The sequence below is a fragment of the Rana temporaria genome, chromosome 5, assembly GCF_905171775.1.
Source record: "Rana temporaria chromosome 5, aRanTem1.1, whole genome shotgun sequence".
NCBI lineage: Eukaryota > Metazoa > Chordata > Amphibia > Anura > Ranidae > Rana > Rana temporaria.
Window position 1 is genome coordinate 348,133,877 of NC_053493.1, and position 19,537 is coordinate 348,153,413.

Genomic DNA, 19,537 nt, shown 5'->3' on the forward strand with positions numbered 1-19,537 from the left:
AATATTCCAACAACAACTGTGTGCTATCGGATTATACGATCGTCTGTCCGTCGGAATAAAATCCAAAAAGTACAAACACGCATGCTCCGAACCAATGCTAACCATAGCACAACATTAGCAGAAGTTGTCCAAAGGGCAGCGCTAAAGAACTGAAAAACCACATAGTTTTGTGTACGCCCTTTGCACAAAATTCCATGGATTTGTCTGATGGAAATCCGGGGTTTTACAAAAAAAAAAAAAAAAAAACGGTTAGATTACTGTGTCAGGCATTATGCAATTGTATAAATTTAAAGTGCCATTTTAAAAGCTTGTAAGTTTATTAACCTAAAGATGACATCACTGTCGGGGAGATATACTAAAACTGTTGCACTAAGAATCTGGTTCAACTGTGCCTAGTAGCCAATCAGCTTCTAACTTCAGCTTGTTCAATTAAAGGGGTTTTCCACCCATTTTTTAAGTTTATTAAAAGTCAGCAGCTACAAAAAGTGTAGCTGCTGGCTTTTAATAAACTGACACTTACCTGCTCCACGGCTCCAGCGACGCGCCGGCCGGGGCTCCGCCCCCCCCGCTATCGCAATTTTTTTTTTTTTTTTTTACCAAAAATATGTAGAAGAATACATATTGGCCTAAACTGATGAAGAAATTTTTTAAAAAAAAAAAGTGGGAAATTTACTATAGCAAAAAAATATTGTTTCCCCCCCCCCCCCAAAAAATTTACGCTATTTTTTGTTTATAGCGCAAAAAATAAAAACCGCAGGCAGGTGATCAAATACCACCAAAAGAAAGGTCTATTTATGGAGAAAAAAAAAAAAAGAAGGACGTCAATTTTGTTTGGGTACAACCGCGCAATTGTCAGTTAAAGCATCGCAATGCTGCATCACAAAAAAATTACCCGGTCATCAAGGGGGTAAACCATGGTCTTATTTTTTAACCACTTGCCGACCGCCGCACGCCTATTTACGTCGACAGAACAGCACGGGCAGGCAGATTGGCGTACAGGTACGTCCATTTAAATCTGCCGCCCAGCGGGCGCCCACGGGTCCCAGAAACTCGATGTTCCCGGGAGTCCCGTGATTACGGTTGGCAAGAGCAGAACGGGGGAATGCCTAGTGACTGTCACCGATGACCGTTCCCATGATCGGGAATGGTCATCCGTGATGTGTTACGTGTAGCCACGCCCCCTAACAGTAAGAATCACTTCCTAGGGAACACTTAACCCCTGCAGCGCCACCTAGTGGTTAACCCCTTCACTGCCAGTGTCATTTTTACAGTAATCGGTGCATTTTTATAGCACTGATCGCTGTAAAAATGACAATAGTTCCAAAAGGGTGTCAAAAGTGTCCGACATAATGTCGCAGTCACGATAAAAAAATCGCTGATCACCGACATAACTAGTAAAAAAAAAAAAAAAATCCCCTATTTTGTAGAAGCTGTAACTTTTGCACAAACCAATCAATAAATTTTTATTTTTTACCAAAAATATGTAGAAGAATACGTATCGGCCTAAACTGAGGAGAAAAAAAAATGTTTTTGGTGGATATTACAGTAAAAAATATTCAATTTTTTTCAAAATTGTTGCTCTATTTTTGTTTATAGCACAAAAAAAAAAAAATTAAAAAAAAAAAAAAAAAAAAAAACGCAGAGGTGATCAAATACCACCAAAAGAAAGCTCTATTTGTGGGGGGAAAACAAAGGACGCCAATTTTGTTTGGGAGCCACGTCGCACGGCCACTCAATTGTCAGTTAAAGCGGCGCAGTGCCGAATCGCAAAAAGTGGCCCGGTCTTTAACCACCAAAATGGTCCGGGGCGTAAGCGGTTAATAAGATCTTTTTATTTTAAACACCCTATCCCACATTCCCATTACTTTTTTATATAGTCCATTCATTTTTCAGTGTATGGTTTCATATCTTGGGAACAATCTGATACATACAGTGCTTGTCGATACACCCAAACAACAACATCCTGTTATCCCTGTGTAAAGAAGTAGGCATAGTAAGGGCCAATTGTGTATATTTAAATAAAACATTTATTGTATATATAAATTATGTACAAATTATGAGCGTTGATCCATGGTTAGTTAATACTAGTTTAAGTAGGAACTGGTATCTTCAACAGCAGTGCAGTGATTATCCAGGTACTCCAAGATAACATTTCCACCGTTGTACAAAGCATTTTCCGGACTTGAAATCCACGTTTCCACTGTACTGTCCAAAGGCAGAGCCTGTCCGGTCTCTGGGTGACACACTCTTAGCTTCTACAAGACATAGGAAATAACACTTAGAATACAATTTATCTAGGTTTTTTAAGCAAACATTTTCTAGAGTACACAAAAGCAACAAGACATGGCGGAAGAAGAAGACATACATATCATCGGGGTCTTAACTTTGTAGAACATGCAAGTTACAACAAAACAAAAGTATCATAGAAATAAGAGAGCCAGGAAACTCCAATATTAGATTAAAGGGGGCCCATCAGCTCCATCAGATGGGAGTAAAATGTAGGTATTGCATTCTGTAAGTAGTATGTGCATTTTTCAAATGAAATACGTTTTGGATAGCCAATGCTCTACAGACAGAGGAGTAGCTGATATCCAACAGTGTAACCATTATGCGAGTAACAAAACGTTATCTAGTGACAGGACAGTCATCCACAAGGGAAGTATCATAGTAGTAACCTACAATACAGGAGAGTGGTTCCACCACTACATTAAAGTTTTTTCTTGATGTCACAATGTAGAGTATAAGATTTCCTATCATCTGTGCCCAGTCTTGCCACACAGAGTTAATCCAGCTCTGAGCAATCCTTTTATTGTTCAGTGAAATAAAACAGACTTACAGAGAAAAACCTGTCTAAATAAAAAGTCCTTTCCTCCCTCCTTGCTTCGAGTGACCGGTTATTTACATATCTCGTGCACTAGCTTGGACACATGCACAACCTCTGTAAAAAGTTCCCAATTCACATCCCCCTCCCCTCCTCTCCTCTCCCAGGATTGGCTGCCTGTCCTAGATGTTTATCATATTATGGGGTGTGATCCACAGTTCAATGAGACAAGTAAATGTATGGTGCAGTGAACAGCCATCAGAATATACATAGACAAGTGTGCTGTGCGAGATCGCAAGTTATTTGAACCGCACTGCTGTTCAGATCACATGCGATGTCTGTGCGATGCGATTTCAGCCATACCCGACTTGCACGGCAGTTCACACTGTTATATGCGAACTGCTGGGGAGTGTCATACAATAGTAATGACACCCCCATTTCAGCTCACATATCGCACTGCGAACTGACAGTTTGGACATGAATCGGATCGCATAGGTGTGAACACCCATGCGATTCTGGTGTGGACCAAAAAAAGGGCCCTGTGCGTTTTTGGTCCAAATGAGATGCGATTTCAGCCATACAGTTTGTATGGCTGAAATCACATTGCACAGACATCGCATGTGATCTGAACAGCAGTCCCTGACCCTTTCCAAAAAACGCAGAGGCACAAAAAAGCATTGCTGTGAACATGTTTCATAGGAAACCATGTTAAAACATTTCCCTGAATTTCTGCAAAATGCATCAAAAAAAGCATTAGTGTGAATGGAGCCCAAGTTCATTCAGCCTTAATGGGTGCAAGTATAAAAAGTGAGAAATCCACCCCTCCCCCACATAACACATCCTGGTAATATAGGAATGTTTCATATGTGATTAGGTGACCTCAGACACACCACATTGCAATAGAACAATAATAAGAAAATCACTCAAGCTTCTACTCTGCCCAGCTCTGACTAAATACATCTCCCCTAATCACTTGTCTATGTATATTCTGATGGCTGTTCACTGCACCATACATTTCCTTGTCTCATTGAACTGTGGATCACACCCCATATTATGATAAACATCCAGGACAGGCAGCCAATCCTGGGAGAGCTGGAGGGGAGAGGAGTGGAGAGGAGGGAAGGGGGATGTGAATTGGGAACTTTTTACAGAGGTTGTGCATGTGTCCAAGCTAGTGCACGAGATATGTAAATAACCTGTCACTCGAAGCAAGGAGGGAGGAAAGGACTTTTTATTTAGACAGGTTTTTCTCTGCAAGTCTGTTTTATTTCACTGAACAATAAAAGGATTGCTCAGAGCTGGATTAACTGTGTGGCAAGACTGGGGACAGATGATAGGAAATCTTATTCTCTACATTGTGACATCAAAAAATTAAAATAATAATAATAATAATAATAATATTATTATTAAGGGTTTTACATCCACTTTAAAGCAATATTAAACCCAAAAGCATACATGTATTACTGTATATTTCAGCTTACCAATTCTTGGATGTGATGGCTGCATTCATTTTCCTTTAAGGCTTTCTTTCCTTTATTTTTATCTGGTGATCCAGCCAGTAAGGGCCCTTTCACATTGATCTGTTTTTGAGGCACTTTTGGTGTTTAAAAGGCACAACAAAAATGCATGAAAAGAAAACAGCTTACCTGTAAAATCCGTTTCTTGGAGTACACCACAGGACACAGAGCCATTACATAATGGGTTAAGGGTCACCAGCGGTGATTGGACACTGGCACAACCAATTGAAGACAGTTGCCCTCCATATAACCCCTCCCATCAGGAAAGTACCTCAGTTTTGTAGCAAGCAATAAGGTTCCCATAAGAAGGGGGGGACCTCTGTGTCCTGTGGCGTACTCCAAGAAACGGATTTTACAGGTAAGCGGTTATAAAAATCCTGTTTTCTTTATCGTACACCACGGGACACAGAGCCATTACATAATGGGACGTCCCAGAGCAATGCTGAATATGAAGGGTGAGAGACCCAGATCAAGCAAACCGTTTGCAGACAAGAAGATAAGCACACTTCACCCGAAGGCGAAATCCTCATGTCCTTTCACATCTATTTGATAGAATTTGGAAAATGTGTGGACTGCAGCTTTACAGATCTGAGCCATCGAAGCCTGGTGATGCACTGCCCATGAAGCACTTATCGCCCTGGTAGAATGCGCCTTAACAGAAAAAGGAGGAGTCCTGTTCTTTAAACCATAAGCTTGAATAAATTACTTGTCGAATCCACCTAGAGATGATGGATTTCGATGCCGCTTGGCCCTTCTTGGGTCCATCTGGCAAAATAAAAAAAAACATTTGTTTTACGAGCGGTTGCTTGCAGATACACCTTTACTGCTCTCACTAGATCTAGAGAGTGCAATCATTTTTCCTCCGCTGTCCGCAGATCCCGAAAAAAAGAAGGCAGAACAATGTCCTGATTTAAATGAAAAGCCAACAAATTAAATAAGTCTCTTTATACGAAAGAGCTGCTAATTCAGATACTCTTCTAGCCGAAGAGATAGCAATCAAAAAGGCCAATTTCCTGCTTAAAAGAATCAGCAGAATATGGCGAATAGGTTCAAAAGGTTGCTCTGCAACACTGACAATATTAAATTCAGATCCCATGAGCACAAAGGAGACTTGATTGGCGGATTGATGCGCAGTACCCCCTGAATGAAAGCCCGAACTAGGGAATGAGATGCCAGTGGTCTTTCAAAGGAGACAAAAGGGCCAATTTCATATCCACTCCTAACTGGCAAAAAGCAAAAATTCTGCTTATTTCATATTTTTGAGGATTCCATCCTCTGGATTTACACCAGGAAACAAATGCTTTCCAGGCTCTATAGTAGATGAGGCTGGCTTTCTAGCATTAATGAGCGTAGAAAGACTTGGACCAGAGATCCCTAGTTTTTTCAAAATGTGGGTCTGAGCAGCCAAACCGTCAAATTTAGCTTTTGTAAGGAAGGATGGAACACTGGACCTTGCGACAGCAGGTCACGTTGAAGCGGAAGCTTCCAGGGCCTTCCTACCACCATCTTTACAATTTCAGCGTACCAAGGCCTCCTGGGCCAATTTGGGGCCACTAGGATTACTGCCATTCCTTCCTTTTTGATCCTGCAAAGTAGTCTTTGTAAGAGAGGGATCGGAGGGAATGCATAGATCAGTGAGAACTGATACCAGGGAATTATTAGAGCATCCGTTCCGTAGGCTAAAGGATCTCTCGTCCTGGACACAAAGTTGTCCAACCTCTTGTTGAACCTGGATGCTAGCAGGTCTACATCCAGGGTCCCCATCTCTGGCATATAGCCCGAAAGACATCAGGGTGGAGAGACTACTCTCCTGGCGATAGCTGCTGGCGACTCAGATAGTCCGCTTGCCAGTTTTCAACCCCTGGGATGAAGATTGCAGAAAGACAAGGAACCTGATCTTCTTGCCCATGCCAAAATTTGATTCACCTCCTTCTGAGCACCCTGACTGCGGTTGCCTCCTTGGTGGTTGATGTAAGCTACTGCAGTGGCATTGTCGGATTGAATCTGGACAGGGTGGCCCTGTAACCTGCGTGTCTAGGTTCTGAGGGCTAGATATATTGCCTGGATCACCAGTATGTTGATGGGCAGTCTTCTCTTCGGTCTTGGCCCAGGTTCCCTGGGCCGAGGCTTCTTCGAACACTGCTCTCCAGCCCGATAGGCTGGCATCCGTACCACCTTCCAGGTAACTGGGAGAAAAGATCTTCCTTTCCGCAAGTTTTTGGTCTTTAGCCACCAGTTGAAGCTTTGGCGCACTTGTGGAGACAGGTGCATGGGTAAATCCAGAGCTTGGATCTTTTTGTTCCAGGCAGTTAGGATACTGCTTTGAAGTAGTCTCGAAAGAAACTGGGCATAAGGGACAGCCTCGAATGAGGCCACCATCTTTCCCAATAGCCTCATGCAAAGGCGAATAGACGGCCCTTTCTTTGTCCTGACCTTGTGGATCAGGTCTTTCAGAGACTATGGGGTAGATCCACGTACAACGGCACATTATTGCGCCGGGCGTAGCGTATCTAAGATACACTACGCCGCTGTAACTTACTTTGTTTTGAATCCTCAACGAATTTGCGCCGTAAGTTACGGCGGCGTAGTGTATCTCTTGCGGCGTAAGGGCGCGGAATTCAAATGGATGTAATGGGGGGCGTGTTTTATGTAAATACGTTGTGACCCGACGTTTTTTTTTTAACTGTGCATGCGCCATCCCTGGGGGTATCCCAGTGCGCATGCTCGAAATTTAACCGGAACAAGCCAATGCTTACGACGGTGACGTCATCCTACGCAAATTCCTATTCGCGAACGACCTACGTAAAAAAATTCAAAATTGTACGCGGGAACGACGGCCATACTTAACATTGAGTACGCCACCATATAGCACCTTTAACTATATGCCGGAAAAAGCCGAACGAAAACGACGTAAAAAAATGCGCTGGGACGACGAACGTTCGTGGATCGCCGTAACTAGCTAATTTGCATACTCGACGCGGATTTCGACGGGAACGGCACCTAGCGACCGCCGAAAAATTGCAGCTTAGATCCGACGCCGTACTAAGACTAAGATCGATCCCAGATGCCGTCGTATCTTGTTTTGTGGATACAAAACAAAGATACGACGCGGGAAATTAAAAATTACGCCGGTGTATCAGTAGATACGCCGGCGGAATCCTTTTGTGGATCTGCCCCTGTATCTTTGGCTCTGGCAGGAACACCCTGCTTTGGGTTGGGTCTATGATCATGCCCAGATACTCTACCCTTATTTGGGCTTGTAGAGAGGATTTTTGTAGGTTTACGACCCATCCTAAATGCTCCAGGTATTTTACCGTAGCACAGCGTGATCTAATCCTGCCACTGACTGATCTATCACCAGTAGATAGGCTGTTACCACTATGCTTTGTGTCCTCAGATTTGCCAACAGAGGCGATAGTACCTTTGTAAATACTCTGGGCGCAGTAGCTACACCAAAGGGCAGGGCCACGAATTGGAAGTGGCGCTGTTCTACCGCAAACCTTAGGAATCTTTGGTGCGCAGGATGGATGGGTACATGTAAATATGCATCCTTGATGCTTATGGACGCCATGAATTATCCGCCTTGTAGGGTGGCGACCACAGATCAAATAATCGTTTCCATTCAGAAATGGCAAATGTTTAGAAACCGATTTAGAAATCTTAGATCCAGGTTGGGTCTGACGTCTCCATTTGGTTTTGGACTCACAAAGAGGTTTGAATAAAAACCTGAACCTTGCTCCTTTAGGGGTACTTCTGTGATCACCCCTTGGGGCAGCAAGTGATCCAAAACATTTGAAGAAGGATCCTCTTTTTTGTGGATCTTTGGAGAGTCGAACTTCAGAACTGAGAAGATGGGATCTCTCGAAATTTCAGTTTATACCCCCGAGGATACTACCCACTTGAATTGGATTTCTGTCTGCCATGCCGCTGAAAACTGACAAAGTCGTCCCCCCACTCGGCCGAGCGGGGGTGCCCCTTCACAGAGAGGCTTTGGGGTCTTGCTTGTTAGCTCTTGAAGCCCATGGCTTCTTGTTCTTCTGAGCCCAATTTCCTTTGGCCTTTGTGGCTGGCAGGTTTTCCCGGGAACTGGGGAAAGAGAACGTTTAAAACAAGGTCGCTTGTTTCTTTTTCTCAGGTAAAAGAGTGGTTTTACCACTTAATATCTTTTGGATATATTTTTCCAGGTCATTCCCAAAGAGGCGTTCGCTATGGAAGGGGAAACGGGCCAAAAGCTTTTTGCATGGAGCTTCTGCTGACCAATGCTTTAACCAAAGAACTCTGCGCATATGCACCAGCTGGAGTGTAAGGCGCGATGCTTTCAGAACAGAATCTCTCATAGCATTTATTGTAAAACAAAGCTTTAGGTAAAATTCTCCCAAAATTTGGCTTGTTCCGGAGGCAAATCCTTTAGCCCGTTTTACCCGTTGCTTGATGACCTGACACATACCGACTGCTGCTACAGCAGGTTGGGTAACTGAACCGGCCAAAAGAAATGAGGATTTTAGTAAAGATTCCAATATCTTTTCAGATGGATCTTTAAACACTTGTGCATTATTCACCGGGCAGGTCAGGTTTTTGTTTATACAAGAAATAGCTGTGTCTACCGAAGGCAGGCTCCATTGGAAAACTTCTCCTCCATACGATAAAGAATATCAAACTTCTTAGGAGGTGAGAAACGCTTGTCTGGATGTTGCCAGTATTCGTACATTAGCTCTTCTAGTAACGGGTGAACCGGGAAAGAGCATGCACCTTGCCGGGATTTTTATGAACCCAGGGAGGAGACAGGTGATTCAGTTAACTCCAGGGAGGGTAACTTAAATGCGGAACACACTGTTTCAGCATAACATTGCACCTGCGATTTTAGACTCTGGGATACCGAGAAAAGCTCCTCTGATATCCCTGATCCATCCGACTCCTCATCCTTATCCTCTGAAGGTGAAGCATCATCCTCATCCTCAGATTTTTCTGAAAGGAGATCTACCACAGAAGGAGATGTGTCTCGCTTTTTATCCTTTGAGGATTTAGCGATTAATGTAGCGATTCTCCCTTCTAAATTGCCTAGGGATACTGCCAAAGTGTCTTCAGTGACATATGCAGGCCCAGGCCTCACCGGGGAAGCCGCTATTCACGATAGCGGCAATGGATCAACCTGTGCCGGTGCGTCAGCTAAAACCGTTGAGGAAGGTACTGAGCCAGCATTGCTAGAGCCTTCTGTCTCAAGCAGCGGTGCTTCTTTGTTTTTTATTCTGATCATACTGCTTAAGCAAAGCCGAGGTACCTGAGAGCATATACTACTGTGCTTAGTTTAGCAATCTACATACAGTATGCAACTTCAAAACACACAGTTTCAATCCCCAAAGTGAGCGTCTATTTTGGTAGTACCCAGCCCAACCACATGGAGTCTTACGTGTAATGCTGCTGTGTCCCATTAAAAGGAATGAGCTTGCTGTAATCTGCAGCCTTTATGGCTTTTTAATTTTGGCGCCGCTTCCCGTGTCTGTGCGTGCGCACCCATGCACGCTCGCGGCCCCCAACGCCGATAAAGCACGTGCGACCCGGGGCTATGGCGTCGGTCTCAGGTGTGAGGGAATCTCCCTCCTTATGGCCGCACATCTCTGTGTTTAGCATCTGCCATACCTGATGTTCCGTTTGAGAGGAGGCGGCGAAGCAGCAGAGGAGAAAGTGTGCTTATCCAAAAGGAAATGACACTTCACAAAGCATGGTGAGTTAGAAACTCTTTACTCCCCCCAGTGGTGGCTTTAGAGAAGACACTCATGCCAACATATAGGAAAAGGTCCTTAAACATTGTTTAGGACTCTTATCCACTTACCTTGTCCCTGCCGCAGGTTTTTCATCGGAAATCAGACAGACCAATCTTCACCCATCACAGCGGGCTGTGTGTGCCAAACTTCAGGGATATGGGTTCCCATTTAAAGGATAGCTTTCCCCTGGGTCTTGTAAAATACTCTTACCAGGACTTTTAGTGAGGCCCGGATCCCATCCAGTTTTGGCTTAATCTTTAGGCATCTTGGATGGGTCCGAAAGAATAGCTTTTTACCCCCAGAGGGTCTCTTTGGTAGAGCTTTCCTTTTAGCATCCTATCACGTCCAACACCTTTAGACACTGGTGAAAAAAACTGAGGTACTTCCCTGATGGGAGGGGTTATATGGAAGGGAACGGTCATCAATTGGTTGTGCCAGTGTCCAATCACCGCTGGCAACCCTTAACCGATTATGTAATGGCTCAGTGTCCTGTAGTGTACAATAAAGAAATGTATCCCTTTAGATCCTATAAAACTCTTCACACCAATGTGCTGCGGGGTAGGTACATTTTAAAAAAGTCTTGCATGCTGCATTTTTGGATCAATAGGGACGCACTCCCCTACAAAAATTAATGCATCAAAAATGCACCACGGTTTAGTTATTGGTGCACTTTTTTAATCGCATGTGCATGACTGGTAGTCAGGCAACCAAAAATGCAAACGCATATGTGAGTTTACCTCATTTTTGCAATGGAGCACTGTGAAAGGGCCCCAAGTCTGCTTTTCAACAGAACAATCAGCTTTTATTTTTTCCAGCTAAAACCTTTACCCTAAAATAAAAAAAAAATATCTGTTGCTTGAACTGCAAATTGGCTTCAATTTGTTAGCTTACCTAAATCTGCTAATACATCCAACACTTCCCTCCTCACAGACAGACAATGCTGTTGTCTACAGGTGCTTCCTTTTCTTCATCCAGAGTGAGGCACTCTAATACAGATGATGTGTTACTGGCCAGATCACCAGATAAAAAATAGGGACCACCAGGATGCCGTCAGGACCACCAGGGATGGCCATCACACTGGACCACCAGGTAATGCCAATCAGTGCTGCCCAGCAGTGCCCATCGTCAGTGCCATCTCATTGGTGCCGCCTTATCAGTGCCCATTAGTACCGCCAAAATGTTATAACAAACAAAACTTTTTTTTTTTTTCCCTCTGTCTGTTTTTTTTTTTATTTGTTTAGCAAAAAATAAAAAATAAAACACAGCAGGTGATCAAATACCACCAAAAAAAGCTCTATTTGTGGGAACAAAACAATAAAAATTCTGTTTGGGTACAGTACAGCAACAGAAAGCTGAAAATTACTTGGGCAGGAAGGGGGTGTAAGTGCCTGGCATTGAAGTGGTTAATAAAAAGGTCATTAGGAGTTTTAATCACTCCTTCCCAATATCTCTTCATTTTAGGCCTCACCAAAGAAGGTGTTAGAAAACCTCCTGAGGATGACCACAGTATCTGCACTGGAGGGGTTCGGCTTGCAAACCGATTCTATGTGATATTTGGGGGTACGGTATACTCTGGAGGATGAAAGGCTGTGTTAATATATGCAAGTGTGATACAGATCCCATCTGTGTAGACTGCAAAATATCACTGCAATATATTGATCTCAATTCAACACTGTAATAATTCAACACATCATAATGGAACTTAACTGTAATGTATTTCTTGTAACTTTATTTAATAAGTGCAAAATTCAGCAATCAATCAAAATTCATATTTTACTAAACTCTTAGGGGTAGATTCACGTAGATCAGCGTTTTTTTGTGCGGGCGTAACGTATCCTATTTACGTTATGCCTCCGCAACTTTTACAGGCAAGTGCCGCATTCTTAAAAGAAAGTTGCGGCGGCGTAGCGTAAATAGGCTAGCGTAAGCCCGCCTAATTCAAATAGTGAAGAGGTGGGCGTGTGTTATGTAAATTAGGCTTGACCCGACGTGATTGACGTTTTTCCCGAACGGCGCATGCGCCGTCCGTGGAATTTCCCAGTGCGCATTGCTCCAAAGTAAGTCATTGGTTTCGACGTGAACGTAAATGACGTCCAGCCCCATTCATGGACGAATTATGCAAACAACGTAAAAAATTCAAAATTCGAAGCGGGAACGACGACCATACTTAACATTGGTACGCCGCACTTACGCCACCATATAGCAAGGGTAACTTTATGCCGGGAAAAGCCCAACGTAAACGGCGTAAATGTACTGCGTCGGCCGGGCTTACGTTTGTGAATTTGCGTATCTTGCCGATTTACATATTTCGACGCGTAAATCAGCATACACACCCCTAGCGGTCAGAGGAAAAATGCAGTTACGATCCGACGGCGTTAGAGACTTACGCCGGTCGGATCTAATAGAAATCTATGCGTAACTGATTCTATGAATCAGGCGCATAGATACGACCGGCCGGACTCAGAGATACGCCGTTGTATCTGAAGATACGCCGTCGTATCTTGTCTGTGAGTCTACCCCTTAGGTCGTTTAAAATCTATTTAGTCATCAATGCTTTTAAACAGTTTTAAGCAACAAATAAGTTCTAGTGGACTTCTGACAGCCAGTGAACAATGCATATATATCTAAGGAGGGGAAGTCCACTTATTTTACCAATGTCTACCAGCCAGCTAGATTGCTGTACAGCTGCTGAAGCACTTTCATCAGAAAGCTGACATGCCTCACATGCATGCCTCAAGGGCAGTGGAAAGGTCAAACATTTGCATGTATATTTGCTCAAGATTAATTCCTAAAGAATAATTTTGCTGAATTTTGTTAACAGATTTTATTATATATATATATATATATATGAAGTTGGGGCTGCAAGTTCTTCATTCCATAACGAGTTCAAGTTACCAATGTACAGTCAGTCCCCGGGTTACAAACAAGGTAGGGTCTGTAGGTTTGTTCTTTAAAGGAGAAGTCCAGCCTAAGCTTTCTCGGCTGGGCTTCTCCTCTGGGTCACAGGAGTGCAATTAGTTTTGCACTCCTGAGACCTGTTTTCAGCGGAGAGCCGTCTGAAGTCCTTTCTCCCCCGACATCACTGCCATCAGTCGAGGCACCGAGTCTGGATCTGCCAGCTGCCTTGATTGTTGGCAGTCTCAGCGAGCCGCTGAGGCGACCATTCCACGTCCCTCTACGGCTCATTGCTCCAATGAGCGCCGAGAAGTAGAGCATAAGTGATGCTGACTGACAGTCAGCATTGCTCTGCTCATGGAGGAGTGACTCAGTTCTTAGTGCAGAGACGCCGCGGGACAATTGCAGCATCGGTTTGATGCTCCATCCCCCGAGGCAAGTATGGATAGGGGGAAAAAACAAAAAACATACTTCTTTTAAGTTGAATCCGTTTGCAAGTCTGAACAGGTACATTTTTTAGAGGGGTTGTAAAGGAAAAAAAAATTCCCTAAATAGCTTCCTTTACCTTACCTCATCCTTCGATTTTGCTTTTAAATGTCCTTATTTCTTCTGAGAAATCCTCACTTCCTGTTCTTCCGTCTGTAACTCCACACAGTAATGCAAGGCTTTCTCCCTGGTGTGGCGAAAGCCTCTTGAGGGGGGAGGGGGCGAGCAGGCAAGTCAGGAAACTCTCTACTTTGCAGATAAAGAAAGGAGCTGTGTGTTAGTGGGCGTCCTGACACTCCTGCTCGCTCCCTCCCCCCTCAAGAGGCTTTCTCCACACCAGGAAGAAAGCATTGCATTACGGTGGTGAGTTACGGACAGAAGAACAGGAAGTGAGGATTTCTCAGAAGAAATAGGGACATTTAAAAGCAAAATGGAAGGATGATGTAAGTGAAGGAGGACTGCACTAAGGTAAAGGAAGCTATTTAGGGGGGGGGAAATCCTTTACAACCCCTTTAAGTGTAGCTCCAAACAAAAAAACAATTTTTAAGCTTTTTGGATAGCATAGAGAAGGGTTATCATCACCCCTGTAATGTTTGTTTTGCTGTCTGTACCCCTGTTCAGAAGATTTCACCTCACTTTCTGTCCCAATGACAATTGGATTTTGAAAACGTTGGGTTGTTGTGGAAACAAGGATTGGTGATGAAGCTTCAGTGGAGAGAAGACACCTTTTCCCCATATTAACTCTTACCGGAGTGAATTTCCCTTCCTAGGGGGAGATTTCCTCTCACTTCCTGTTGTCTCCCTCCGTTTGCAAGTCAGATGTTTGTAACTAGGGGACCGCCTGGAACATAGATTTTTTTTTTCAGCTATGGCATGAAAAGTTAACTAGAAAATACCTTTGCTGTTGCCTTGTTATTGTCGTTCTTCAGGCTTGCTAATGAAGCTGCATAATCCACTGCCTTACCGATACTCCACTTCTTGCAGAAGAATATGGGTTTACTTTTGTCCTTTCCACCCTTCGGCAGGAAGACCTGGAAGTAGATTCTGTCGAACTGTAAAAAAAACAGAAGCCATATCAGACAACAGGACTGGAATTAGTTAAGCACAGAGAAAAGTTTTTTTAAGCAACCAAAAGCTTTTATTAGATTGATGGATCCAAGTTTCTGAAAGAGGATTTCTGATTGGTCATTAAAGGGTTACAGCACAGCACAGCACATCACACCGTCCAATTTGTGCATCACTGCTGAGGCTGTGCGTGTTCAAAAAACAAAAAAAAAAAAAAAAAAAAACAACATATATTTATAAGTATAGAAAATAAGGAGTATCAGCACTCTATTCAAAATGAATGTCTTGGTGCTCCACACATCAATCATTGTCCTCATCATGCATGATTATATATACACACACATATATAAAACACACTGCTCAAAAAAATAAATTAAAGAAACACTTTGAAAACACATTATATCTCAAAAATCTCATGCTGGAATTCTATACTGATATGGACTGGGCTATGTGTTAGGAATTAGCCCCCATTCACACCTAGGCGTTTTGTCGCCTGTAGTGTGACGCCGCAGCAGCCCCGAGACGCTGGAGGGATGAAAACACATTGCCCTCTATGGAGATGGTTCACATCTCCACGCTGAACGCCTGCCGCCTGAAAAAAAGTCCCGGACCTTTTTTTCAGGCGGCTTTCGGCATAGGAGATGTGAACCATCTCCATAGAGGGGGTGAGGCTGCATTCACAATCGCGGCATTTTGTCGCCGCAAATCGCGGTACAAAACGCCGCAATTTGTCGACGCAATTCGCGGGACAAAACGCCGCGATTTTGTACGCCTTGGTGTGAATGCAGCCTTAAAGGATGCCACATTCTTTGATGGAGATAATGATCAACCTACAGAGGGCTGAATTCAAAGTCACCCCGAAAATCAAAGTTAAAAAATTATGCAGCAAGCTAGTCCATTTTGCTGAAATTTCATTGCAACAACTCAAAATGGTCCTCAGTAGTTTGTATGGCCCCCAAGTGCTTGTATGCATGCCTGACGACATCAGGGCATTTTCCTAATGAGACGACGGATGGTGTCCTGGGGCATTTCCTCGCAGATCTGGACCAGAGGATCACTGATCTCCTAAACAGACTGAGGTGCAACCTGGCGCCACCGGGTGGACCGAAACATAATTGTCCCAGAGGTGTTCTTTTGGATTTAGGTCAGGTGAGTTTCGGGGCCATTCAATGGGATCAATTTCTTCATCCTCCAGGAACTGGCTGCATGCTCTCGTCACATGAGGCCGGGCATTGTCGTGCACCAGGAGGAACCCAGGACCCACTGCACCAGCTTAGGGTCCGACAATGGGTCAAAAAAATTCATCCCAATACCTAATGGCAGTCAGGGTGTCATTGTGTAGCCTGTAGAGGTCTGTGCGTCCCTTCATGGATATGCCTCCCCAGACCATCACTGACCCACCACCAAACTGGTCATGCTAAACAATGTTATAGGCAACATAACAATCTCCATGGCTTCTCCAGACCCTTTCATGCCCGTCACATGTGCTCAGGGGGAACTCGCTCTCATCTGTGAAAAGCACAGGGCGCTAGCAGGGTGCCTGCACTTTTTTTTTCTAGTAACATAGGCCCAGATTCAGGTACATTTGCGTTTTATTTGCGGAGGCACAGGGCAACGATTTTGCCCTGCGCCCCCGCAAATATTTTGCGCTGCCCTCGATTCACGGAGCAGTAGCTCCGTAAATTTCGAGGGCGCGCCGGCAAAATTGCCCAGCGTAAGCGCTTGCAATGTAAATGATCCCGCCGGGGGCGGGAATCATTTCAATTAGGCGCGCTCCCGTGCCGAGCGTAGAGCGCATGCTCCATCGGGAAACTTTCCCGACGTGCATTGCGCCAAATGACGTCGCAAGGACGTCATTTGCTTCAAAGTGAACGTGAATGGCGTCCAGCGCCATTCACGATTTACTTACGCAAACGACGTAGATTTTAAATATCGCGACGCGGGAACGTGGGTATCCTATAGCATTGGCTGCGCCTGCTATTAGGATGTGTAACCTTACGCGAAACCCGACGTACGCAAACTACATAATTTGCATACGCAGGGCTCGCGCAACGTTGTGAATCGGTGTTGGTATGCAATTTGCATACTATACACAGATCACAATGGGAGCGCCCCCTAGCAGCCAACGCAAGAATGCAGCCTAAAATCTGCGTGGCATAAGAGCCTTATGCCACGCAGATTTTAGGCTGCAGTCGGCGTAGCGATGTTCCTGAATAAGGAGCATTCGCTACGCCGGAGCAAGTAAGCAATTGCGCTGTGTAACCTATGGTTACACAGGCGCAATTGCTTCTTGAATCTGGCCCATAGTTGCCAAGTCAACACCATCTTTGTCATTTTTCTCCAACTATACGGATTAGGCAGGGCTCACCATAATGACCGTGTCTGAAGATCAAACACTTGCCTGTGGTAAAGATTTATCTCCCAGCGCATGGAGCTTCAATTTCATCAGTGCAACTTTTGCTGCAGTCTCGCTGCTTTTCGCTCCCTTTCTCCCTTTGCTGGGAGGAGCAGATTTTTTGGAATCTGAAAATCAAAAAAAAAATAAAAAAAAAAATACAGTAAACACCAAGGATAATTTTATGACAATTTTTTTCTGCTTTCCAGACCCACAAGGTCTTCCTGTAGGCAACACAGAACAGTCTCCGATTAGGTGGCTCTACAGCAGTGGTTCTCAGCCCTGTCCTCAAGTACCCCCAACAGGCCATGTTTTGGGAATTTCTCTTAGATAAAATAGCTGTCCAAAATACTCTGATTTAAAGCACCTGTGCAAGATAAAGGAAAACCTGCAAACATGGCCTGTTGGGGGTACTTGAGGACAGGGTTGAGAACCACTGCTCTAAGGCATGTGCTACAGTGCAGACAGTTGGTAGACCAGAAACTCTCAGGCTCCGTTCTAATTTGGCATTTTGGGATCTTGTGCAGAATCGCTGCAATTCTGCCCACAATCTCAAATTGCACTACAATTGTAAAATGCATGTTGAGTGCCATTGAAAGGGCATGGGGCTTCTTTTGTGCAACAAGCTTTGAGCATTGCAGTTTGCCATGATAAATCGCAGCAAAACTGTACCGTGAAAATAAATGGCGCGCCAACACGAGATTTACGATTTTAGAACAGAATTGCAGTGATTCTGCTCAAAATGCAAAATGTGAACGGCGCCTCACACTTTAACCACTTCAGCCCTGGAAGGATTTACCCCCCTTAATGACCAGGCCCTTTTTTGTGATACGGCACTGCATCGCTTTAACTGACAATTGCGCGGTCGTGGGACGTTGTACCCAAACAAAATTGATGTCCTTTTTTTCACACAAATAGAGCTTTTTTGGTGGTATTTTATTTAATTTTTTTGTGTGCTATAAAACAAAAATGAAAAAAAAAAAAAAATGTATTCATCAGTTTAGGCCAGTATGTATTAAACATATTGTATATAGTTTGGTTTGCGCATAAGTTATAGTGTCTACGAAAAAAGGGAAAGATTTATGACATTTTAATTTCTTTACTGGTAATGGCGGCGATCTGCGACATTGCAGCAGACAAATATGACTCCAAGTGACACTTTTTGGTGACCAGTGACACCAATACAGTGATCAGTGCTTAAAAAAAAAAAAAAAAAATTGCACTGATTAATGTATGAATTACACTGGCAGGGAAGGAGTAAAACACTAGGGGACTGTGTTCCCTGTGTGTGTTCTAACTGTGTGGGGGATTGGCTCACTGGGATAACACAGATCGCTGTTCCTGATTACTTAGAACAGCTGATCCCAGTGTTGTCCCGTCACGGGAATCCGCCCTGTTTACATAGACAGATGCCCGTTCTGCCCCTCTGTGGAGCGAAGGCAGGCTTCCAGCAGACATCGAGTTGAGCAGCGGGCGTGCGCGCCCACAGTATCTCATGCAGGAAATGGCATACAGGTACTATCCGTCCACTGCACTATATGTGCGGTGGACGGTCCGTAAGTGGTTAAGTGACCTCGTCTTCCAAGGCCTAGAGTCATTGTTAAAAAGCAGAGCTAAGCCCTCCTATCTTTTTCAGGCAAGGAAACTGCTATCTTAGCTTCTGTTTTACCTGCAACTGCCATGTTGCTGCACATGTGACCATCATGTGATGGTTTGACAGAGAGCACAAGCAAATGTGACAGTTAGCATTCTTGACATGCCAGGAATGTAACTTTTTTTTTTTTTTTTTTTTAATATGATGGCTTAGCTCCACTTAAACCACTTAAGGACTGCCGCACGACGATATACGTTGACAGAATGGCACAGCTGGGCACAAGGGTGTACAGGTATGTCCCCTTTAAGAACCCAGCCATGGGTCGCGAGCGAGCCCCTGCAGGCGCGCTTGCCACCCCGGTCCGAAGCTCCATGTCCGCGGGACCCGATCGCCGCCAGTGTCCCTTGATCGGGTCACAGAGCTGAAGAATGGGGAGAGGTGTGTGTAAACAAACCTTTCCCTGTTCTTCCTAGTGGCTTGTCAGTGATCGTCATTCCCTATGACCGGGAACAAGACTATCAGTGAGGTTACACATTGTACGGCTGAATTTGCATTGCATTCGGACCAGAATGGTGTAGGAATTTTTTGGATCCCCACTGGAATTGGATCACCTATGCAATCCGATTCCTGCACCATTTTACAGTTCACACTGTGATCTGCGAACTGATCTGTGGGTGTCATTAACTTTGTATTGACACCCGCAGTGATTTGCATAGGGCAGTGTGAAATGCCTGCGAGAGACATGCGATGCGGGAACATGCACAGGAATCCTGCTGGTTCCCGCATTACATCTGTGTGAACATGCCTGAAAGTCAAACTGGTTCTCTTTAACAATTATTCACTATTGTATAAAACATTATATCAACAGATCCACTAACCGACAATCTCCTTCACCAACTGTTGTGTTGCAGACATTCGATGCTTGGGTGCTTCAAGCTTCTCACACTCGTGATCTGACTGATGGCGATGCCTAGAAAATATATACTGTGTTATAGGAAAGCC

At 44.2% G+C, this 19,537-nt stretch overlaps 1 protein-coding gene across 1 annotated transcript in view; it reads right to left on the reverse strand.

Annotated features, from left to right (window-relative positions):
* Positions 1-2,006: 2,006 nt before the first annotated feature.
* ZFAND1 (zinc finger AN1-type containing 1) overlaps positions 2,007-19,537 on the reverse strand; it is a 35,532-nt gene continuing 18,001 nt past the window's right edge. The window contains exons 5-8 of the mRNA XM_040354511.1: positions 19,414-19,505; positions 16,948-17,069; positions 14,378-14,533; positions 2,007-2,255 (exon numbers count right to left, since the gene is read on the reverse strand). Of these exons, the coding sequence (XP_040210445.1) occupies positions 2,085-2,255; positions 14,378-14,533; positions 16,948-17,069; positions 19,414-19,505 (541 nt within the window). The 3' untranslated portion in view covers positions 2,007-2,084. The remainder of the gene's footprint in view (positions 2,256-14,377; positions 14,534-16,947; positions 17,070-19,413; positions 19,506-19,537) is intronic.